Genomic DNA, 25590 nt, shown 5'->3' with positions numbered 1-25590 from the left:
TCGACTGACTCGTTGTCAGTCGACTCTGTTTTACAATTGGAGTCGAGGTCGGCCCGGATCTGAGCGACTTTATCAGCGAAAAACGTGTTAAACTCCTCGGCACTACTCTGCAAGGGCTCCCCAACTCCCCCCTGATTAAGAAGGGAGCGGGTCACCCTAAACAGAGCAGCCGGGCGGGATTCCGCTGATGCAATCAAGGCGGCATGGTACGCGCATCTTGCCGCCTTGAGCGCCACTTTGTAAGTCTTAATAAAAGCTCTTACAAGTGTTCGATCGGATTCTGACCTACTCTTCCTCCATCGCTTCTCTAGACGTCTCTTTTGGCGTTTCAACACCCGGAGCTCCTCGTTGAACCACGGGGCTCTACGGGGTCTAGCGCCGCGGAGAGGTCGCAAAGGCGCAATCCGGTCGAGAGCCCCTGCCGCAGCCCTGTTCCAGGCCTCAGCAAGGGTCTCCGCCGAACTGTGGACGAGTGCCTCTGGAATAACCCCAAGCGCCGTCTGAAAGCCCTCTGGGTCCATCAGGCGTCTGGGGCGGAACATCTTCATTGGTTCCGCCTCCCTGCGGGGAAGGATTATATCAGTTCTCTGGTTTAAAAAACATTTTTACGAGTTGTTTATCAATCGATTTTAACGGAATGTGAATGCAGTATGAAATATGGAACCAAAGGATTTATTTCTTGACCTAATATTGTATGTTGGGTAAGGAAGTAGAAGAAATGCATATCAAGGAGCAGATAATTCAAAACTGAACAATGCAACTAATTCAGTGGAGGACAGAAACAAAACCTTCATTTGATTAATTTAATCTACTGTAAGTTTTTAAAGGTGAAATAAAGTAAGAAAATGAAATTTTACAGAGAAAAATAAAATCCTTAACTAAGAGAATGCAGAAATACGGGAAAATATGTGAAAATCTTTCGGAGTTGTAATTTATTGTAAGCTGAATATGAGTCATGACGCTGTAGCTGTGAAGATACAATTTAAATATTTATTTATTTATTTATATTTATTTATTTATTTGTCAAATGTGTAGGATAGGAGTTTATATAAACATAAGTAAAAAGTAACAATAAAAAGGACAATTGGATAGGGACAATAGGCACAATACTGCGCTTATGCAGACCTCCTACAGACCTCTTAGAAATGAAGAGAGATCAACTATAGACAATTTAAGGTTAAAATTTTGGGAGTTTGGGGAAGAAAGTACAGAGTCTCTATTGCTGAAGTTGTATTTTCTGCAGTGGAGTGTAGAGCGGTTTACATTTAGTTTGAATTCATTATGTGGTTGTGTATTGCTACGATTGAAGGTGAAGTTGTCATTAATAGGAAGGACATTTTGGTATATGATTTTATGAACTACAGTTAGATCAGATCGGATTTCCAAATTATGAAAAGAATAATTCTACACTGTTTTTCTTTAATTAGATCATATCAAATACTATGGCCAATTCTAAGAATTTCATATTAAGGTGGTTCAGTGGTGAGTTGCTACCAGTTTGCCCCAGCTTTGCCCACCCACCAGGACGTCTCTGCACATGTGCAGAAGGTTCTGCGTATGCGCAGAAGTGCTGCTTGCATGCGTGTGCGCTCTCAATAGCAAACCAATAGCAAAGGTAATAATTAAAACTGAACTACAATCATCTTCATCCCTATCAATCTTGAAATATGAGCCAAACAATGTTCTATTGAGCTAATGACTGGAAAATGCAAAGTGTCTCCTTTAATTAATGCTCAATCCCAATCTGCTAATTTCAAAGCAGCAGAAATAAAGAGAAGTTTAAAAAATGGTTGGTATCTGCCCTTTCAGTTCTTGTTTCTGATACATTATGTGCATTGGTTTGCTTTATAAAAACAAGAACAACCTGCCCCCTCAGTAGTAGTTAAAAAAGGAAGGTATCTATCATAAACATCAATTCCTCCTGCATTTAAAATATCTTGCAAATTATGAAAGTCAGATGATAGTGTGCCTGAGTCTACGGAGAGGGGTGGCATACAAATTTAATAAATAATAATAATAATAAAATTTTGCAACCAACTGCTATGAAAATATTTAGGAAACTAAATGTTGAGATGAAGCTTGAAATGAGATAACTCAGAGATTTCAAATTCAATTTCAGTGAGGGACACATCAGGGTTGTGTTTGACCTCGGGGGGGGGCAGGGTGTGTGTGGCTACCTTGACGTCACTCGTGGTGGTGGTCTCGTGGTGGCCCAAGCACTCTGCTAGTGAAAATGTGGTCCCGAGCTCTATTTTTGGCTGCAATGCAATGCAATCCTTTGCCAGCAAAAACAAACCTCTGGAGGGCCACCCGCAGCCCTTGAGTTTGACACCCTTGAGATACCTGTTCAATTAAATGATCTATTTCAGAGTGCAGGAAACAGAATGATGGTCATCAAGTACAAGTGATAATGTCACCTAGTCCTAGAAGACTAAGAACTCTTCTCATGAATTTTGAAAATTGCTAACTTTGAGCTGGCAGAAAATTACATTGGCATAACATTCATTACTCCACTGGCAATCCTTATCTTTTCACAGCATAAACCAACAAAATGTATTATTCTTCTCTGCAGGGCATATTAAGGACAGAGATTAGTGAATTTCTTTGCTTTGTTTAATTTTTCTTATATTAAACGGACCAGCTAGCTGTTAAATATTCCCTACCTCATGCTCCTTAGCATGGGACGGAGCTGAGGTTTTGATGAATGGCTGCACTGGTGAGTTGCTCAGGTTCTCTACCAGTGGTCCCCCCCTCCCCCATGTTGGTTTTGTGTCTCTGTGTGTGCGCAAGTGCATCTGGAAGAGCAAGTAGGGGTTTCATGTCAGCAGGGGGGGGGGAATAACACTTTGCAGAAGCATGATTATGCTGTGTTAAGTGGAAGTTGAAAAAGACTCCAAGATTTGTTGTTTCATTCTATGTGGCAAGATATAGAATAATGTATTTTAAGTTATAGAACGATAGATTGTGGTTGAACATTGGTTTGATGTCTTTATGAATGTGGAGTCATAAAATCAGAGAATCATTGGGCTGGAAGAGATCTTCTGCAGAGATCTTCTGTCCAACTGTCTGTTCAAGGCAGGAACTTTATGCCATCCCAGTCAAATAGATCAGCAGTCCATTTTTGAAAACACTGGACACTTAAATTTGGATGCTTGGGCTGAATTTAGTGGCTTAAAGCAGTGTTTCCCAACCTTGGCAACTTGAAGAGATCTGGACTTCAACTCCCAGAATTCCCCAGCCATTGGCTGGGGAATTCTGGGAGTTGAAGTCCAGATCTCTTCAAATTGCCAAGGTTGGGAAACACTGGCTTAAAGGACCCATTTTTCTAAGTACAGTAAAATCAGCAATTTAATTCCACTAATTTTATCTTTGTAGATAATTTCAACCCATTCCCGAATCAACTTTATGCTTCAATAGCAGTTTATTTTAATCATAGTTAAAATGAGTGGACTATCTTTCCCAGATGCTATAATTTCTTATGGTGTTTTTCGGCTTTCCGGGTTAACGTGTAATTACTTCGGCGTGAACTATATGCCGCAGACAGTGGAGGAAACAGAGGCTGTTTATTTTCTTTAAAAACCCCGTTATTTCTCCAGACCGCTTTTCTGCACGAAGCCCCCTCGAAAGAATCTCTTCCGAGCCAATGCTCCTTTTACACGCCGCTCCGCCTGGTCATTTTCCTGCTGAGGAAGAAACCAAGAGCCAAGATCGGAGAAATGTTGTCTGTTTTTAAAAACGGCTCCATTTTCGGTCAATTCGGAGGAGAAGAGGAGGATGACTCTCTCCCGCAGCCCATGATTTTGCAGATTCGGCAGTTCCGAATCGCCTCGCTCTGCTCTGGAGCGTCACCCATTTCCGGGAGACCTCCTGATATACAACAGGAAGGGCTACGGATCTCGCCGTTATAGAAGAGGCCTCTAAGCGGCGCTGTGGCCCAGGGTAGTGCCGACTCCGGTCCAGGAGGGCTTTCCTCTTTGCACAGGATCTCATCTCGAGCCGGCGGCGTCAGCGGCGGCCGCCTCGGCGGAGGACTAGTTCGAGCTGGCTCAGCACGGGAGGGCCAAGGGCGAGCCATGTCTTCGGCGGGCGCCTGGAAGAGCCCGCGCATCCCCCGTGCGTTTAAGCTAGCGGGCTTCATGGCTGGGCCTTCCCTCCTGTCGGCTGCGGCACGGCTTATTTCAGCTCTTTGTTGAAAACGGGGGATTATGTTTCGACTGACTCGATCTGCAGGGAGGTGAGCGGGAGGGAAGCCAGGGAAAAAGAATGCGGGTCTATTTAATGGTGTGCTGCCTTATTTTCTACACCGTGCGTGGACAAGTGGAGTATTCCATCGCCGAAGAAACTGAGCGCGGCGCGCCCGTCGGCAACCTTGCACGGGATTTGGGGATCGATGCGGCGAAGCTGCCCTCCCGCAGATTCCGCATGATCACCAGTGCAAGTAAGCCATATTTCAACCTGAATGCGAGCACCGGAGCTTTGTCTGTCAACGAGCCCGTCGACAGGGAAGAAATCTGTGCACGGGAACCTACCTGCTCCCTGAATTACGAACTCGTGCTAGAAACCCCGCTGGAACTTTATAAACTGCAGTTTAAAATATTGGACGTGAACGATCACACTCCTACTTTTCTGCTAGAGGAATATCATGTGAATGTCGCCGAGTTCCTGGCTCCGGGAGTTCGGTTTACTCTCCCGGTCGCCCAAGATCTCGACGAAGGCATCAACAGCGTTCAGAGCTACCTTCTAAGCCCGAACCGGCATTTCAGACTAGAAATGCAGACTCGCGGGGATGGGAGTCGATATCCTGAACTGGTACTGGAAAAGCCCTTGGATCGGGAGCAGCAGGCCACACACAGGCTTACTATCACAGCTAAAGATGGAGGAAACCCCCAGAGGTCTGGAGAGGCCCAGGTCGTGGTAACTGTCCTGGACACAAATGACAATGCCCCTATTTTTGAGCATTCTGTCTACAGGGCCAGCGTTCTGGAAAACTCTCCTAGAGGCACTCTGGTCACTAGGGTGCAAGCCACAGACTTAGATGAGGGTCAGAATGGAGAGGTCTTCTACTCATTTAGCAACAGCACATTCCCCGAGCTACAGAAGATGTTCAGCATCAATCCACAGAATGGGGAGATAAAAGTCAGCGGTGCTTTAATTGTCCAAAAGCCCCTGCTAGAGATGTTCATTGAGGCAAGGGATAAAGGAGTCTTTGGCATGTCCACTGTAGCCAAACTGTTGGTGGAAATTACTGATGTGAATAACAATGCCCCAGAGATTACACTCACTTCGCTGTCCAGCCCCATCCCAGAGGATTCTCTGCTAGGCACGGTGGTGGCTCTTTTGAGCATTACTGATGAAGATCCTAGTGAGAATGGGAAAATCATTTGTAAGGTTCCTGTTGATATCCCCTTCCAACTCAAGTCCTCTTTTGATAATTACTACAGCCTGATCACAAGTGGTCTTCTTGATCGAGAACAGGTCAATGAATACAACATCACAGTCACTGCCTCTGATCTGGGTTCCCCTCCAATTGCCACCGAGAAAGCACTGTGGGTGCAGATTGCGGATGTGAATGACAATCCTCCCAAATTCCTCAATAAGATACGTGAAATTTACATAGTAGAGAACAATAAGCCGGGGTCATCTGTTTTCCAGATGTCAGCTTCTGATCCAGACCTCCGGGAGAATGGTCGGGTATCTTACTTTCTCAGGGACATTGACATCCAGGGCAGCTCCTTGTCTAGATATTTAGCCATTGATGCAGACAATGGAATCATCTATGCAAAAGACACTTTTGACTTTGAGCAACTCCAAAATTTTCATTTCCAAGTAGAGGCAAAGGATAATGGCTTCCCAATTCTGACTGCTACATTTATTGTCAGTGTTACTATCTTAGACCAAAATGACAATGCCCCAGTCATCTTGTATCCAGATGTGAGAAATGCTTCAGTAGCAGTTGAAATTGTGCCACGCTTGGCAGATGCCAACTATTTAGTGACCAAAGTGGTGGCCCATGACCCAGACAGTGGGCAGAATGCTTGGCTTTCTTACTATCTTCTGCACTCCTCTGACGCAAGCCTATTTCAGGTTTTACCAAATTCCGGGGAACTTAGGACTAGTCGTTCTATGAGATCTAGTGACCCCATCAAGCACAAAGTGGTGATCTTGGTGACAGATAGTGGGAATCCTTCCCTCTCCTCTACTGTAACTTTGGGCATTCTACTAGCTGACACTCTCCCACAAGCACTCCCGGACTTTGATGACAGCCTGGAAACACATGGGCAGCAGCTGTCTAGCTTGAACTTCTACTTGATCATTGCTCTAGGCTGCCTTTCCCTTGTCTTTTTTGGATTTATCATTTTTCTTTTTGCTGTTCGACTTTTCCACTGTAGGACTAACCCCTCTTGCAATTGTTGTTGTCCCATGGATGATTATGAAAAGTACCGGTACAATGTGCGCATGCTCCCAAGCTCTCATTTTACCCCAGAGATGGTTGAGATTGCAGGGATGGGGAAACTTACGCACACCTATTTATATAGGGCAGCCCTAGGTGTAGGGACTAGCAATAACAACTTGATGTCCAACAGAGATGCCGGGAACCTTTCCAAGGGGGCGGGATTATTGCAAGTGCCAGCATCCTGCATTCAAGTACAGAAGGTGAAGAGTGATCATTTTAATGCCATTCTGGTGGTAAGCAGCTCTTTCAAATATCTATTGTCTCTCTTGGTATTGGGTGAGATGGGAAAGTAAATATCAAAAAGTATGTCTTGATCCAACAATGAAAATTAAGAAAATGATTTAGAGGGGAAAAAGGGGCTGGAACGGATATCATTTCATTCTCAGAAGAAAGATAGTTTGTTCTCGCACCACCTTGCAATTTTTTTAAAAAAAAATGAAATGAGATAGATTGAAGTCCAATGTCCTGCAGTAATCAGTACCTAAAATGATAACCCACAAAACAGGATGGACATAGGTACAGCCTATGAGCTGACAAGAATCATGGAAGTGTAACTGTTCTGTTAGTATATTTTCTTAATTTTAGAAATGTTTCATAGGAACAAGCTGGGTGTACATATTGGAGTGGGTCCAAAACAGTGATTAAAGAAAAGGTTATGATGAATAGTTGAAGATGCTGTTATATTCAACTTGGAAACAGGAAAATGGAGAAACCTAATTGCCATTGTCAAGTTTCTGGAAGTTTCTTGTCATATGGAAGATGGGGTTTAATTGTTCAGAATTATTCCAAGAGAACCAAAAACCAATCACTTTAAATTACAAGAAAGAAAGAAAAGAAAAAGAAAAATAATTTAAAATAGTAACATTGGGGGTTATTTTTGGGAGATGCTGAAATTTTCTCTTCCTGCATATGTTTAAACCTAGGTTGTATAAACAAAAGGGTCTATTTGTTTAAACAAAAGGATCTATTTGCAAATGAGAAAAAGAAATTGGAACAAGATCATTAAATTTGGGGCCTAATGTTATGATTTCTCTACTGATTAAGTGAAGAATAGAATATGCTCCTTTATATTCCCTCCCTCATATTCTCATTGGATATTAATTAATTGATTCCATTTCAGCTGGGTACAAAAGTGGAGTACCTGTTTTATTCACATGCTATTTATGAATTTTGAAGTATCTGGTTTGCAATTTGAAATACTGAATTAAATGAAACCTCATTCTAATTCATTCAAGACGGTTCTTGCCTTGGTTTTTTAGTAAAAATAGCTGTATGCTATGCCATTTTATATTTAAAATGATGGTTATAGTTGCTCCTTTATAAAGAAAAAAATGCTTGTGTTTTAAATAAGATTTACAAAATGAATATGCTAACAATATTTTAGAGAGTTGGTTTGATGTGTGGGTTAATTAATCAGGCTGAAAAATGGGAAACTTGAATTCTAATCCTGCCCTGCCTTACACGTGAAACCAGCTGGATGATTTAAGCCAATAACTCTGCCCTAGGAAGAAAGCAAGGGTTCACCACTCCCATAAACGTTGCCTGGGTTTTGTTTGTGAACCTATCTCCTTCCCTATACCTACCCCCCCCCCCAATGCAAAACCCTGACATATTCTAGCACAAATCAGGCATCTTGCAGACAGTTCTTTGAGCGCCTTTGGGTATTTATAGGCCTGTGTTCTACCTTAAGTCAAAGCCTGAATTCAGAACAAATTTGTACTGTCCAGTGGCTAAACAAATGACATCTTGCCTTGCCCCAGTTCAAAAATTACAAATTTATGCATGATCACTTTGTCTTCTGGTGCTATAGGGCACTGAAAAGGGACAACATGAAGATTTTGGTATGTGCCTATCAAAATTCCTTGGTGGGAAGGGTAAGGGAGGGAAGGCAGTTGGATCTACTCATTATTGGATTTATGTAACTGAGGCCAACCCTTTGGGATGGCTGGTGAGATTGTGATAATGGAATTGATACTGGGTAGTACAGGTGATCAACCACCAAACATTTCAGAAGGCAAGTCAAATTGCACCCAGTAACAATTACTGATTGCTTTGAAAATGTTGTGCATGTGATTCAAACATGTAGGTTTTTGTGGCCAAACAGCGAGGAAATATTTCAGTGCAAGATGTTATGAGAGAGTGTGCAACACTCATGCTGAAGATTAGAAGACTCTTTTCCTAATTTAAAAAAACCCAGGAGGGATAAAAATGATTTTGATTATATGTAGCAACTGGTCTCCAATAATTTATCTTGAAGAATAATGTAAAGAAACAGCTCTGAGGGAGGCTGGGTTTTTAAAATTATACAGCAAGAATCCTCCCAGCAAGAATGAAGTTGCATTTTTCTAAATTAAGTTCCAGAAATGGGAAGGAGTTGCAATCTCAGACCAATCTAGGGTTAAGCAGGCTATTCTCAGAGTATTAAATCTGGACTCTCTACGGTTACAACTTTTCTGAAACTTTGGACAAAAGGTGAAATATATTTAATTGATAAAGTGCTTGAATAAAACAAGAATTCTTTGTCCTTTAATTTTGTGTTGCCTTGGTAAAATCATGTCTACTGACACTAATTTTACAAAATCAAAACAAAGCTAGCTTAGTACAAAACCTGGGGTCCTTCCACATTTGCACCAATCTAGGATGGGTGGTTATGCTCTCATTCATCAACAGAGAAAAATAAAAATAAAATCTAATAATTCTAAAACATTAATACTGTACAGTACTCATAATTTGACTTTCTTAAAGAGTCTGTGTGCCACCCACTGAAATTGTCATCTTGTTGAACAAGATAATTGATATAATCACAGTCTATACAACTGAAATCAGTTTGTGTAATATGGTAGTAGATTACACTAGTAATAAGAATTATCTTCAGTACTGTTAATAGTATTGAAATGAAGGTATTATACATTTCATTCAAAGTTTCATTAAAAAGAGCCACTTTGGTCTGGTGATGAAAACATCAGGCTAGAAACTGATTTAGCTTTAGGCATGAAATCTAGCTGGGTGACTCACCTCACCTCCCAGGAACATTATGGGGAGAATGGGAAGGGGAAGGAGTATTAATTATGTTCACCACCTCATCTTTGAAAATAATAAACATAGGATTTTAAAAATCAATAAACCTTACTATTGCAGTCATGAAAACTGGTCAAAATTCATGTCCTCCCCCATTTTATAAGCTTAGGCAAAAAAAATGGTTTACAAGAAAATCCATAGTTGATGAGGATTTGACACATAAATTTGTTTTTAACATACGTTGCACTTGTTAGTTACTCATCTAAGACATTTCAATATGTTCTTTGTGATTTATTTATTTGTTTAACTGGTTGCAGTTAAATTAAAATGGTATACTTCTATTTTTATTAGTCTTCAGTTGTAGATTTAGGACTAATCCAAGATTAATAAAATATTAAGAGCAGCATAAAAGACAATTCGCTGATATTATTATAAGATAATAATACTCTCTTTTACAGTCATTACTAGCAAATACCTACAGTGTATTGTAATAATAGTACAATGTAAATGTATTCAAGTAAGAAAGATTCAAAGTGTCTTTTGTTGCCACTACTCAGTAACTTTCTTGCTATATCATTATGGATATCTGGCACTGAAATGATACAATTTTATTTATTTATAATTTATATATTTTAGATTAATAACTTTATTTATGTTTATGCTTTGTTATCATATTTCTTGTTTAATTCCAGTTGTGTTTATTTACATTTGTTATAGTCTGTGACTGAAATAAATATTTTGAATCTGACTGATAAGCTGTGTGTTCATGTATATTTAGATCTCTCCAAGAATCAGGGTGTTCATTTTTATTTTTCATTGCTTTAAGGTGGGGCAGATAGTACCATGTGCTCTTCTCTTCCTTGAAAATAAATGGGAAATGCATTTTGTTTTGCATGGTTTGTGCAGTTTTTATACCTTATACAGATGATTTATTTATTTATTCTTGCTATCATTCATTAACAAAAGACAATTATGTGGAGGGAGAGAGAGACAGACAGACAGACAGACAGAGAGAGAGAGAGAGAGAGACAGAGAGAGAGACTGTAGATAGGTATTATTGAACATGCTATTTGCAGAACTATAAATAAAAGGAATGAGCTTTGTTGATACAGCGTGTTCCTTACCTTTTGTATGTATGTGTGTGTATGCTTTTAAACAATTCATAGTGAAGGTTTCAATGTTTGCATTAAATGTCCAGATACAATTTGTGACTGAATTCAGTGCTAGAATTCATCATAACTGTATGAAGGAAGAATAAAGCATATCTATTCCAGATATCAAATAAAAAGAATTGGGTAGTCTGGTGTTTCCATTTCAGATAACTTGAGGAGGTGAACATGTAACACACTTTCCTCTTATTATGTATACTAGCAAATGCAACACCTGTAGAGGTGTCCTTATTTACATAAAAGCAAGATTACATTCAAAATTAATATTAATTTCCTTCTAAATAATATGTGTTTAATATGATGAAAAAGCTGAGTCATAATGTATACTTTTTTGGCGAGTGAAGGATTAAAATGCTAATCTTGTTTTGTATATAAAACATATTCCCCTATTATTATCTACTGCAATCATATTTGAAAATACTTTTTTTACAGACATATTCAGGAACTGTGTAGCAATAGGACTGTGAAAAATAATCATTTCCAAAAATGGTTATTTTTTGGGGGGTGGGAACACACTGAAATGGCACATTGTAGTGACTTAGTACAATTCCTTCCAGTGAGAGCAGTAACACAATGGAAGGTTAGCAACAAACAAATACTGAAATTAAAATATACAAGACCTTGGAAGTCTTCTAGTCCAACCCCTTATAAAAGTCAATTTATATCCACTAAATTTTTAATAAACACAATTTAGCTTCCATTCTATCAAATGCTTCAATAATATTTAAAGAAGTTGTGGAGTATATTTCCAGAGAAATATTAATAAACAGGACATTTAAATATATCAGTTTTTAAAAATATGTAGCAATAGATCATGGAAAATTGGGAAAAACTGACTTTTCATCATTCATATCAAATAGGAAGCTATTTTAAATAATACAATTTAATTAAAATTAAATTGAAATACTTGAAAAATGTAGTGGGTTTTCAAAGCAATTTATTTATTTATTTTTCTTTTCATGAGTCCATAATCCCTTGGGGTGGAGTCAGGGCAACTGAATGGAGTTGAGTGTTTACTGGCCAGATGCAGTGGATAATTATTCACTGTGTCCAGAGAGAGAAATAATTGCCACTACCTAGGATTGAACTCACAGCCTCTTGATTGTGAGGCGAGAGCTCCATCTCTAGGCCACAGCACCACTCAGTAGATTTTCAAGGCAACCAGACACTCCCTCCTTAATCGTGTGTGTCTGCTGAAGATTTGAATAAGTTTTTCGCATGCTCAGATCCGGACATATCTTGACTCCAACTGGAACGCTGTGTCGGCTGACAATGAGTCAGTCGAGGTGACAGGGCTCGTCTTAGTCCTGTTGTATAGGAGGAGTTTGACCTGGTAATGCCTGATGAAGTGGACAAGGCCATGGGAGCTGGGAGCTCCGCCACCTGTTTGTAGGAGATTGTCAATGCTTCTTTGCGGTAAGGGTCCTTTCTGGCTCCCTACAAGGAGGCGGTTGTGCACCCCCTCCTCAAAAAGCCTTCCTTGGATTCAGCTGTATTTAACAACTATCATCCTGTCTCCAATTTCCCCTTCATTGGGAAGGTTGTTGAGAAAGTGGTGTCCAGCTCCAATGGTCCTTGGAGCTGATTATCTGGGCCCTCAGCAGTCAGGATTCAGGCCTGGCCCACAGCACGGAAACTGGTCGCGGTGAGGGATGATCTCTGGCAGGCCTGAGATAGGGGTTTATCCTCTATCCTGGTGCTTCGCGACCTCTCAGCGGCTTTTGATACCACCTGTGCCGGCTGGAGGGGTTAAGAGGTGGCTGACCTCCTACCTCTCCGGTCAGTCGCAGTCGGTGTTATTAGGGGGTCAGAGATCAACTCCTAGGTCCCTCTGTTGTTTCTCTAATTCATCAAGGTTGCTTCCCATTTCTAATTTCAAACATGTTGTTTACACCAACCAGCACAAACTGAAGATTTGTTTCCATCTTTAATCCAAATAATTAGTGAAAATGTGGCATCCAGATAATACCTCCATCCACTTTGCTGAGGACCCATCATTGAAGACTCTTAATGAGACTTTATTTTTAAAAATGATCCAATTATTAGGAATGCTATTCCTGTTGATAATGTAACCTGTAGACCTATAAAAATCTACCTCTTTCTATTTTCCCTTACTTATTTTAATTTCACAAAAAATATTTCTGTGTTTTAGATTATCTCTCCCACTCACTTTTATATTATATCACCTGAAGGATTGATATGCACCACTCTATCTCTTTATACAAATCAAATAAAAATGTGGAAAAGTCTTTAAATGATCATGGAAAAAATAGAATGGTGGTAGAAAACAACAAACTTTGCATATTCATGTTTCATAGATTTCAGGAGTATTAAGAGAGTGAATGAGATCTGGGAGGCGGGGAATCTGTTTCCCCAGTATACAGTATAGTTAAGCAGACATTCAGTTTATATATGTCAATTTTTGGTATTCTAACCAAATACATATCTCAAATATTTTGAGGGTTGTGCCAGAGGTACCAAAGAGAACTTGGAAAATAAAATGCTATCTAATTTTTCAACCTCTGACCATAAAATAGGCGATGTGGTAAGTAAAGAAAAATTGGCTCAAGGAATGATGGTTTTTGTAAAAAAAATATTTTCATAATCCTCCCAATGAATTTTACAATGGAAGGGGGAAAGCCCATTAGATACTATTTTGTAGCCTTCTCTGAACAGATAACCACAGAAGAGAGCTCTGCAGCTTGTATGCAATAAAAATGGAATCACTTCAACTCAGTCCATGAATATTACAACTGTAATCATAAGGTATATTTCTCTAGCTGTTGGCTTGAGTTTGTTTGTTTATTTGTTTACTAATAACATTTGACTGCCTTTCTGCAGAGGCAACAGACAGAAAGAAAGCAACATAGTTTTTATATTCAGCTCAAGAGTGTTAATGCACACAATGCAAACCTGTACATTTGGCAAATTCAGAACAAACAAAATCAAAGGGTTTTTATATTAGCCATCATAAAGTTCAGTCAAGATTTTTGTAGCCGGACAATGTACAGATTTACATCCTCTTAACTGTTTAAATGTGTACTTCTCTAAATATGAGGCATAACTGATAGCAAGGTTATACCATAACTCCAATTTCTCCATAGCAGCAGTAATTAAACCTATGTCTTCCTTATCGACTGATATCCTCTCCTAAGTCCCAGGGTTTGTGAAATGAAATAAAAATGGATTGAGAGACAGCAGCATGTCTCAACAATTCCCATTTTGTCCTGATGCTGGAACAAAACTTCAGAAGATAGTTCAGTGGACTTAAAAGCACTATTTTGACTAGTCTGACTTCAAAGCACCCAGGATGTTTCTCATATTCCTAAACAATATCTAGGGAATGTTTTAGTGAGCATTCCCTCTCTTACTGCAGGACCCTTCAATTACCTGGAATAGATTGGATGATGATGGTGCATATTACTTGTCCTTCACAAAATCAATCTATTTATTAAAAACTTTAAATAAATCAACAGAAAATGAAATTTAAATACCAGTACTTCAATACTTTTTCTTTTTTAATTACTTCGATGCTCCCTTTTTCTGTATGTTGTCTCTGTTTAATGTTATTTTATGTCTTTATTAGATTTATATCCAGGCTTTTATTCAGGAGCTGAGGGCTCCTCCTATTTTTCTCCCCAATAACCCTGTGAAATGTTGGACTGTGAGAGTTGGCCCAAAGTTGAGAGTGAGCTGGAACTGGGTTTCCTTATACTAGTCTAGAACCTTAATTGTTAAGTATCATGAAATGAAATACGATTTTGGCTTTAATATTGGTATCCTAATGCAGGATAGAAAGAAAATATGTACTAACTGAACCCCAAATTTGGAATTGCTTGTGAAACAAGAAATTTTTGGAGATCGGGCATCTCCTGCCCAAAATTGCAGTTTAAGTGGCAAGTGGTGGGTTTCTCAGTCCAGGGCAAGGAGTTGCTATAACTAAAGCTCTTGGTAGGCAAGGATTCTGCTTCAACTCTTACTGTTTGTAGTTTAAAAGTTTCCTGGGACCAAGGCTAGGAATAATTTGATCTGTGAAGTTCAGTAAGCGGAGAGACAGCATCTTATGGATCCTATCAAGTATTTTTTGAGAGTGAGAGAATGAGCGCCTTGCCTGCCTTCCCTCCTCATGTCTCGTTGGTCTTGGTTGCCTCCCGACTGCCTCGATGTTGCTGTTTCCAGACCAAGTGCTGAAATGGAGTCAGCCAAGCTGAGTGGGCCTCTCACTCACAGTAAACCAAGCAGCAACAGCAGCAGCAAAGAATGAGCCAGCGACTGTGCACCCACCAAGGAAGGAAACAGAGCAGCCAGTCTGTCCTTGAGGGACTTAGAGGCTATTGTAGCTGCAGGCCAGACTGAGAGACATGGGCGGACCAGCACAGAGTGGCATTGGTGGCAGCACCAGGAACTGAAGACTGGGCTCAGTAGCCGCTAATGTACTCCTCTCGCTACTCCCAGACAGCTGAGAGTATGCCTTCTCCGCTTTTATGATGTCCAGCTCCTAGTGCAGCTGATCCAGACATCTTTAGAGTGGAGGTTTACAGTGGGGGAATTCAGACTACTCAAAAACTGAGGGAGGCAACAGAAGCTACATTCAATCTTGCTATCATAGTGATGGACAATGGAGCACCACCCTTATATTCCTCTGTGTCAGTCATCGTTATGGTGAACAGGGCTCCCCAACTCATTCCTGACATTGGAATACACATTACAGGTTTCAGAAATTATTCTGAAATACCTTTTTATCTCACTGTGTCTCTAAGTGCTGTCTCTTTTCTATTTTTCTTGACTGTTGTTGTCCTTGTGATAAAGTGCCACAAAGACAGTCTCTATAGCAGTCCTTGTTGTGCAGGTTTCTGCAGGGCTTCTAAGGAAAGGTGCCCATTTGAAGCAGACAAATAGCAGTGTTACTACTGTGATGCCACAATCTTATTTGGTTGAAGTGAGGCAATGGATCGCTCTCCAAGACTTACTGCTATAAAACCTGTGTTCAGGTAGCTCAGAAAAATGATACCTTCATGTTTTATCATCCAGGGGAGGCCACAGGAGTTAGCCCTCATGCTGTGATGATAGAAAGACACTTAACTGGAGAAAGTAGATTGAGCTGTCCAAACTTTATCATTTTTAAAAATGATCTCATTGCTCCAGATGAGGTGAGGTTTAAAGGTACAGTATAGGTGATATTTTCTTAATTAAATCAGTTTCCTTTGAAACAGAAAAAAAATGTGTTCAGGATTAATGAATTGTGGGAAAAATGGAGAGTGAAAAAATTATGATTGCCTTTCATCATTTTGGTAAGCCAAGTTTTGTCAGACTTTAAATTTATTCTAATTTCTTCAGCCTTCCATCCTTCCAAGGTGGGTCAAATGAGGACCTGGATTGTGGGGGCAGTATCTGGCATTTACAATGGGGGTGTCCTTCTGACCTTCCTGCCAATTAGCTTAAAGTTCTGTTGGGAGAATTGGCACTAGACCTATGGTTGGGGGTCACCACAACATGGGGAACTGTATTAAGGGTTCGTGCCATATAATAACTTGAAACTGCTTTTCTGGTGTAATACCAATAGCTGGTTATTGCTAGGAGGGGATCACATTATTTTCCAAAGCACCAGAGAGCCACACAAGGAACAACGGTTGGAAGCTGTCCAAAGAGAGATTCATCCTGGAAGTAAGGAGGAACTTTCTGACAGTGAGAACAATCAACCAGTGGAACAACTTGCCTGCAGAGTGGTGAACGCTCCAAAACTAGAGACTTTCAAGAAAAGACTGGACTGCTAGTGGACTAGCTCTTCTGATGTTTTTGCTAACACAGAACTGCCAATACAATACTCAGATTGAGGATTCCTTTTCCCCAAGTGCATTATTTTACATTTGGAAACATTAAACTGCAGTTTCCATTGCTTTGACCATTTAACTAGTAATGCTAAATCATTTACCATACTACAGACGCCTCCAGGAATATCAACCCTATTGCACACTTTAGAGTCATCGGCAAATAGGCAAACCTTCCCTACCAAACCTTCCCCTATGTCACTCACAAACAAATTAAAAAGAATAGGACCCAGAACAGACCCTTGTGGCACACCACTTATAACCTGTCTCTGCTCAGAATACTTGCCATTAACAACAACTCTCTGATGTCTACGCTTCAGCCAGTTGCAAATCCACTGAACTATCCAGGGATTAAGTCTAATCTTCACTAATTTATCTATCAGCCCTTTATGTGGAACCATATCAAAGGCTTTGCTGAAGTCCAGATAGGCAATATCCACGGCACTACCTTCATCCAACACCTTTGTGACATAGTCAAAGAAATCAATGAGATTGGTCTGACATGACTTGCCTTCAGTAAAGCCATGCTGATTTGGGTCCAATAAGTTATTGTTTTTTAGGTGCTGATTTATCCTCTTTTTGAGTAGAGTCTCCATTATTTTAACTACAACTGATGTCAAGCTAACTGATCTGTAGTTACCAGCTTCTTCTCTACTGCCCTTCTTGTGGATAGGCACAACACTGGCCATTCTCCAATCCTCGGGAACATCTCCTGTTAACAGGGATTGGTTAAACAAATCAGGGGGGTAGCAATGACAAATCTGAGTTCTTTAAGAACTCTGGGGTAGATGCCATCTGGACCCATTGCCTTATTTATCTTTAATCGTTCAGGTTCTTCTAAGACATCAGCTTCTAAGATCACTGGAGTTGAATCCGTACAGCTGGAAGCAATGCTATATACTGTACATCTATAGTATTATATTGTAAGGTGTCTTTTGAGAAAACTGAACAGAAGTAGCTATTGAAATGGTCAGCAACCTCCTTATTCCCATCAATGTATGTATTATTGCTGGTACTAAGCTTCGTGATGCTGCAGTTTTTCTTCTTCCTATCACTAATATATCTGAAGATTAATATGATATATTTTAATATATTAATATGAATAGATTTACCTTTTTTAAGAGTATGGTTTCTCCTTATGCAAGATAAATATCATGTAGAAGAAAGATTTTACAATTAATGATTGAGTAACCCCCAATTGTTATTTACTTGATCTAGTATGAGATAGTAATGATTTTAACTTATGAAATATGTTTTAAATGGAAAATTTGAATATTTATCATATGGAAGTTTGATTTAAGTAATTGTTTTGAAATAATATATGAAATCCCAATTATTAAGAAAATCATAATGATATTGTAATGAAGATTAAGTTAAGAGGTTTGATTACATTCCTAAATATATTTTAAGAGGGTTTTGGTTATGATAAAAGAAGGAATTAAAAAAAAAGAGATTTTGGAAGGGGAGGAAGAAAGGTGCAAGAAATAAAGAACATTTTGGAAGAAAAAGTTACATAATAATAATAACAACAGAGTTGGAAGGGACCTTTGAGATCTTCTAGTTCAACCCCCTGCTTAGGCAGAAACCCTACACTACTCCAGACAAATGGGTATCCAAAATCTTAAAAACTTCCAGTGTTGGAGCATTCACAGCTTCTGGTGGCACAGAACCGACTAGGTGGTCCCGCCCCAGATGCCTAATGGATCCAGAAGGTTTTCAGAGGGCGCTTGGGGTTATACCCGATTCACTCGTCCACAGTTCAGCAGAGTCCCTTGCTGTGGCCTGGAACAGGGCTGAGAGGGAGGCTCTTGACCGGATTGCGCCATTGCGACCTCTCTGTGGCACTATACCCTGGAGAGCTCCTTGGTTTACCGAGGAATTCCGGGAGTTGAAACGCCAGAAGAGACGTCTAGAGCAGCGTTTCCCAACCGGTGTGCCGCGGCACAGTAGTGTGCCGCGAGACACTGCCAGGTGTGCCGCAGAGCTACGGAAGCTCCAGCTGGGCGGGGCGCTGCCGGTGCCGACCTGGAGCGCCCGCTCGCAGCTGTCCCCCGGCTCCTGCCCGATGCCGCGGTTTCCGGCGCTCTCCTGCTGAGCCCCAAAGAAGGAAGGCAGGAAGAAGAAGGAGAGCTTCGTTCTTCGTGCCTTTTTCCCGCCTTCCTTCTTTGGGGCCCAGCAGGAGAGCGCCGGAAACCACGTCATCGGGCAGGAGAGGACAGGAGAGAGCGCGGGCCGGGCGGGGGCGCAGAGGCGGGCCGGGGCTGGGGAGCGTGCGGGGGTTGCCCTTTTGGTTTGCGGCTGCAAGCGCGGCTCCCCGAGGCAGGCGGGCAGGCAGCTTCCCTCCCTGCGCCTTCCCTCCCTGCGCCTTTCCCTTTCCCAGCTGCAGCCGCACCCCCCCCCGGTCCCCCCGCCAGTGCCCTCCCGCCGGGCCCTGGCGGCGGCGGCAAGTGTCCTTTGGGGCCCGGCGGGAGGGCACTGGCGGGGGGAGCGGGGGGGGTGGCTGCAGCGGCCGCAGGCAGTCGCGGGGAGATGGCGGCGGCGAGAGGGAGCTCCAGGCGGCGGGAGCTCTCTCTCTCTCTCTCTCTCTCTCTCTCAGCTGACTGCAAGTGGGAGCCCTGACGGTGGCGATTGGACGTGCTGCTGGACGCCGTACTGCTGGCGCTGCGGGCTTCGCATATACGGCGTCCAACAGCACGTCCAGCTGCCGTCAGGGCTCCCGCTTGCAGTCAGCTGAGAGAGAGAGAGAGAAAGAAAGAGAGACATATAAGAGAGGCAGAGAGAGAGACAGCAAGAGAGGCAGAGAAAGAGACAGAGAGAGAAAGAGAGGCAGCAAGAGAGGCAGAGAAAGAGAGACATAGCAAGAGAGGCAGAGAGAGAGAGAAAGAAAGAGAGACATAGCAAGAGAGGCAGAGAGAGAGAAAGAAAGAGAGACATAGCAAGAGAGAAAGAGAGACATAGCAAGAGAGGCAGAGAGAGAAAGAGAAAGAAAGAGACATAGCAAGAGAGGCAGAGAGAGAAAGAGAAAGAAAGAAAGAGAGACATAGCAAGAGAGAAAGAGAGACGTAGCAAGAGAGGCAGAGAGAGAGAAAGAAAGAAAGAGAGACATAGCAAGAGAGACAGAGAGATAGCAAGAGAGGCAAAGAAAGAGACATATAGCAAGAGACAGTGAAAGAGAGAGAGAGCAAGAAAGAGAGAAAAAAGCAAGAAAGAGATAGCAAGAGAGAGAGAAAGACAGAGGAAGGGAAGGAGGGAGAGAGAAAGAGCAAAAAAGAGAGGAAGAAAGAAAGAGGGATGGAGAGAGAGAAAGAAGGGAAGAAAGGAAAAGAGAAAGAGGGAGAAATAGAGCGAAAGGGAGGAAGAGAGAGGGTTTTTTTGTCCAAACTTTTCTTTAGCCCACCCCCCACCCCCCACCCACCCTTTCAATGTTCCCCAGGATTTTGAAAATATGAATAATGTGCCGCAGCTCAAAAAAGGTTGGGAAACACTGGTCTAGAGAAGCGGTGGAGAAAAAGTAAATCCGAGTCCGATCGAACATTTGTAACAGCTCATATTAAGACTTACAAAGTGGTGCTCAAGGTGGCAAGATACGCATACCATGCCACCTTGATTGCATCAGCGGAATCTCGCCTGGCTGCTCTGTGTAGGGTAACTCGCTCCCTTCTTAACCAGGGGGGAGTTGAGGAGCCCTTGCAGAGCAGTGCTGAGGATTTAAACACATTTTTCACTGATAAAATCGCTCAGATCTGGACGGACCTTGACTCCAATTGGATAGCAGAGTCGGTTGACAACGAGTCAGTCGAGGTGACTGGGGCCCGTCCTTGTTCATCTGTCTGAGAAGAGTTTGATCTGTGAGTTCCGCCACCTGTCTATTGGATCCTTGTCCCTCTTGGCTGGTTTCGGCCAGCAGAGAGGTGACATGGAGCTGGGTCCAGGAGATTGTCAATGCTTCTTTGAGAAGGGGGTCCTTTCCGGCTCCCTACAAGGAGGCACTTGTGCACCCCCTCCTCAAGAAGCCTTCCCTGGACCTAGCCGTTCTCAACAACTGTCGTCCAGTCTCCAACCTTCCCTTTATGGGGAAGGTTGTTGAGAAGGTGGTGTCGATCCACTCCAATGGTCCTTGGAAGAAGCCCTCAACAGTCAGGATTCAGGCCCATCTTCAGCACGGAAACTGCTTTGGTCATGCTGATGGATGATCTCTGGCGGGCCCGGGACAGTGGCTTGTCCTCTGTCCTGGTGCTCCTTAACTTCTCAGCAGCTTTCAATACCATCGACCCTGGTATCCTTCTGCGCCAACTGGAGGGGTTGGGAATGGGAGGGACTGTTCTTCAGTAGTTCTCTCCTGCCTCTGGTTGGTCGCAGTTGGTGTTAGTGGGGGGTCAGAGGTCAACCTCAAGGTCTCTCCCTTGTGGGGTGCCTCAGGGGTCGGTCCTCTTTTCCCTGCTATTCAATATCTACATGAAACCGCTGAGTGAGATAATCCAAGGGCATGGGGTGAGGTATCATCAGTACGCTGATGATACCCAGTTGTACATCTCCACCTCATGTCCAGTCAGTGAAGTGGTGGAAGTGATGTGCCATTGCCTGGAGACTGTTGGGGTCTGGATGGGTGTCAACAGGCTCAAACTCAACCCAGACAAGACGGAGTGGCTGTGGGCTTTGCCTCCCAAGGACAATTCCATCTGTACATCCATTACCCTGGGGGGGGGAGTTATTGACCCCCTGAGAGAGGGTCTGCAACCATCTTTTGGCCGTGGCGAGGAGGGCGTTTGCCCAGGTTCGCCTGGTGCACAGTTGTGGCCCTATTTGGACAGGGAGTCACTGCTCAAAGTCACTCATGCCCTCATCACCTCAAGGTTCGACTACTGTAATGCTCTCTACATGGGGCTACCTTTGAAAAGTGTTTGGAAACTTCAGATCGTGCAGAATGCAGCCGCGAGAGCTATCATGGGGCTTCCTAGATTTGCCCATGTTTTGTCAACACTCCATGGCCTGCACTGGTTGCCGATTAGTTTCCGGTCACAAATCAAAGTGTTGGTAATAATGTATAAAGCCCTTCATGGCATCGGACCAGAATACCTTCGGAACCGCCTTCTGCCGCACGAATCCCAGCGACCAATTAGGTCCCAGAGAGTTGGCCTTCTCCGGGTCCCGTTGACAAAACAATGTCGTCTGGTGGGCCCCAGGGGAAGAGCCTTCTCTGTGGTGGGCCCGACCCTCTAGAACCAACTCCCCCCGGAGATTAGAACTGCCCCCACCATCCTTGCCTTTTGTAAGCTATTAAAAACCCACCTATGTCATCAGGCATGGGGAAATTGAGCCCCTGGGTTATATTATTTATGTATGGTATGAGTGTGTTGTATGGTTTTTAAATAATAGGTTTTAGGCTTCTTTTAATGTATTAGGTTTGTTACATTGTTGTTATTGTTGTGAGCCACCGCAAGTCTTCGGAGAGGGACGGCATACAAATCTAATTAATAATAATAATAAAATTGTGTGTGTGTGTAGATACATATAAATTAAGATAAAATATTTACTGATTGGTGCTCCAAATCTAAATCAATTTGTTGTAAGGTTGAACTACATGAGATATCAGAAATTTGTCCAATTACTGTCCTTTTACATTTTGCTAAATAGCAGCTGTAAGAGTAGAAAAGACTAATGCTGGTAGAAGTAATGGGGATAAAATTTATCTAGACTGGAATTTCAATATTTACCAGTATTTAATGAGTCTGCATAATGGCTCTCTTCTGTCCTATCAAGTCAGTTTTTAATTTCCATTGTTTACTCTCTTTAATAGCAAATTCATCTGCTGAGTGCCAACAGCCTTGTAGACAAAACAGGAACATTAAAAGACGCAGGGGAAGTTTAACATTTGCAGAAATACAATAAATATTTGAGGAAACCTCATAGAGGGCAAAGCAAAACCCCAAAACAACTCAGAAAGAGATTAACATAAAATTTTTGGCCATAAGGCACTCAGTGTGGAAAACCTTGAAAACTAATGGATGGAATAGGAATGAAACTGAGTATCTTGGAGTCTGGCTGGCTGCAATCCTAAACAATGATATTATGCACTAATGTTTCTTGCAGGTACAGCATTTAAATGTCTTTGAGATTTGAATATTACTTGAATGAGAAATTGTGTTCAACATGGTTTCTTCGAAATTTATAGATATTTCTATTAGGTATGGAAAACCAGTCCTTTGGAATCTTAAAGCATTATGTTAACTTTGTCTTGCAGTAATAGCATCTGCATTCAAATAATTTTTAGCAGATGTCCCCTTGCAGATACATGTCTTTTGCACATTGTGTGGAATCCTACTAATAAAAGAGAACAAGATGTTGAGGAGTATTAAGCAATATATAATTAACTTGGCGATTTTTTGTTTGTTTGACCCCTTCTTCTTTTGCCCTGTTTCAGGGTAGTTTATGTTTATTATCCTGATTCATTTTGTCTACTCAGCAAAATCAATTCCGAGCCATTTAATTATCAAATCTATCCCCTCACTGCATGACTAAGCCTCTGCTGGCATTTTGGAAGGAGGATCATCAGGCTCTATAGCTTTCAGGACGATCATTAAACTTTTCAGTCCTTGTGGGGCTAGCTCATGTCATGCAAGGAACTTGGCAAGGTCTATGGTTTGATTAGCTGATTGTGCGTTGGAAATGAGTTGTGTAGTCATAACTTTTAGGAGTCTCTGGTTTCAGCTGGTCCTTTCTATGCTGCTCTGGCATGAAGGCTGATCCTGTAGAATAATTTGCAGACTCAAGGATCTTGGGTGTGGGGGCTTGCTGTTAGTCTGTAGTGGTGCTGAACAGCATCTTTGGCTTGTTTCTTGTAGGTTTCCATCAAGGGGAGCATTACTGCTTGGCCTGGAGTGCTGATAGATGTTGTGTGTTGCAGAGGATCTTGGGGTTTAGCTTCTGGCTCAAGCACATTGCTGCATTTACTGCATTCATCATTGGAATATACAGATCTCTCTTAAGACTTTGACTTCAGCTGTGGCACCTGCTATTTCTTTCTCTGTAGCAATCCACTCTAGGAACAGGGCTTTCTGCATTTTCATGGATGCTTCCTGCTGCATTTGTTCAGTCTCTAACCGTGGTGTCTGCATTTCCCAGGATGGCTCATGCTGCAGCATGCTATCTCTTTTTTCATTTCTATTTCTTCCTCAGCAAAGGCTGCTTCAGTCTTTGCCCTGGCAATGGCAAGTGCACTACTGCCTGATGACTGTTTGGAAGAATTAGAAACTTGAGACCTTGTCTTGTATGAAGATGCCTGGCTCTGTGAAATGGGGTCTTCTGGAAGTGCTTGAAAGTCTAGAGCCGTGATGGTGAACCTATGGCACGCATGTCACAGGTGGCATGTAGAGCCTGCTCTGCAGGCATGCAAGCCATCCCCCAGCTCAGCTCCATCATGGATGTCCCTGCCTTCTGCCAGCCAACTGATTTTCAGGTCTGCCCTGCTTGTGGGAGACACATGCACATGTGCAGGGAGAGGCTACCTTTCTCCTCACTTTCTGCTCGACGTTCGCTTGGTCCACCCACTTGACACTTGCACTGCCCAGTCACTCCTTACCTCTTGTGCGGCACACTGGGTTCTCGCTTGTGCACAGTCTTTGCTCTGTGGCTTGCCTTTCTAAGCTCCCTTTCCATGCCTGCATCCCAAATCAGTGACCTTGATCTGCTTGCTCACAGGTAAGCCTGTAAGTCACGGTATTCCCCCAGGGTCCCTGGAGCTGGCCACCCCACCACCACCACCAAGCTTGCTGCTTCCACCGTCCCTGTAGTTTGCCAGGGACCCCAGAGCTTGCCTGGCTGGCTTCGCTGCCAGCTTGACCCCATTCCAGGTGGCAGTGCTGGCTGTGGCCTAGCTAGTTCCCTCCCCCCATCCCTGGGTTCACCTGGCTCCAACCCACACATGCTCTCTCCACTCTCCCTGCTATGTGGTGGCTACGGTGCAGCTCTCTGCCTCTGCTTTCCATCATTGATCTCTTGCTCACCTAGACTGGACTGGCCTAGTCTTGGCCTGCTCCCACCCACTCCAGCAGAAGAAGCCTTGAGGCAGAGGTAAGTGCGATTGGGCAGGTGCCCCCTCTGGAAAGGATGCTTGTCTCCACCACAGCTTCCTTTCACCCTCTCCCTCCCACCACTTCTCAAGGGCAGAGCACTCCATGACAGAGCCCTTCCTGGGGAGCAAAGGGGCTGCGGACTTTCCATGTGGCCCTCTGCCAGCCCGAGTTCCAAACCCTTCAGATCCCAATGGGACTAGTGACCAACGGTGTTCCAGGAGGACAGACAGATGTCCTGGGGCTGCCCTGCACTGGAGCGGCAGTCTCAGCTCCAGAGCAACGTCTCCCCCGAGGGCCACCCACCACCTGCCTTACTTTCATGGGCAGCCATGCACTGGCTCCATTAGGAACTGAAGGGCATTCAGGCTGATGGAGACATGTGGAAGATGTAGAAGGTAAGGCTGGTGGGAGACCTGCTGCGCTTGGTCAAAGAGCCACCTCAGAGGGATATGGCAAAGCTCGCTCACCTCTTGGGCCTGGCGCACTCACCTTTGAGTGATTGCTGCCCATTTGCCTTTTTTTCCACCTTGGGTCCCACTGCCCGCATCCAGCCCATGACGAGGGATGTGCTGCTTCCAGGCCGGGCCAGCTAGTTTGGGGGGGGGCAGCCCTCAGGGGGGATGCCGTGCTGGGACTGGGAGTGCTGCTCTGCTGTGGTCCTCATGGGCAGCCCTGGGACATCCACCTGGCCCCCAGAGTACCACCACTGCCCCGCTCGCTTTCTTCCTTTTGCTGCTGCTCTGGAGCTTGCCAGATCAGTTTGCCAAGTCACGCTTTGCTCCCCAGGAAGGGCTCTGTCATGAAGAGGTATGTGCTCAGACTCTGTGTGTGTGTGTGTGTGTGTGTGTGTGTGTGTGTGTGTGTGTGTGTAAAAGAGAGAGAAGGAGGGAGGGAGGGAGAGGGGGGAGAGAGAGCACTTAGCAAAGATCCCTCCCTTTCCACCAACAGGTATGTGGAGTGTAGAACTCTGTTTTGCAGGAAAACGGCAGGATTCATTATCACTTTGTTCAACATAACTGTATTTTCCCTAGAGCGTGATACCATCTAAT

General features: G+C 43.0%; 2 protein-coding genes across 2 annotated transcripts in view; both read left to right on the top strand.

The window, feature by feature from the left end:
- The window catches only part of LOC139165416 (uncharacterized), a 136560-nt gene that overhangs the window by 64931 nt on the left and 46039 nt on the right, over positions 1–25590 (top strand). The window lies entirely within an intron of this gene.
- On the top strand, positions 3967–7683 carry PCDHAC1 (protocadherin alpha subfamily C, 1). Its single transcript, XM_070746907.1, has one exon. The coding sequence runs from the start codon at positions 4264–4266 to the stop codon at positions 6745–6747; it is 2484 nt and encodes an 827-aa protein (XP_070603008.1). The 5' UTR covers positions 3967–4263; the 3' UTR covers positions 6748–7683.

The sequence above is a fragment of the Erythrolamprus reginae genome, chromosome 3 (genome assembly GCF_031021105.1).
Source record: "Erythrolamprus reginae isolate rEryReg1 chromosome 3, rEryReg1.hap1, whole genome shotgun sequence".
Classification (NCBI taxonomy): Eukaryota; Metazoa; Chordata; class Lepidosauria; order Squamata; family Dipsadidae; genus Erythrolamprus; species Erythrolamprus reginae.
This window is presented reverse-complemented; position numbering and strand designations above follow the sequence as displayed.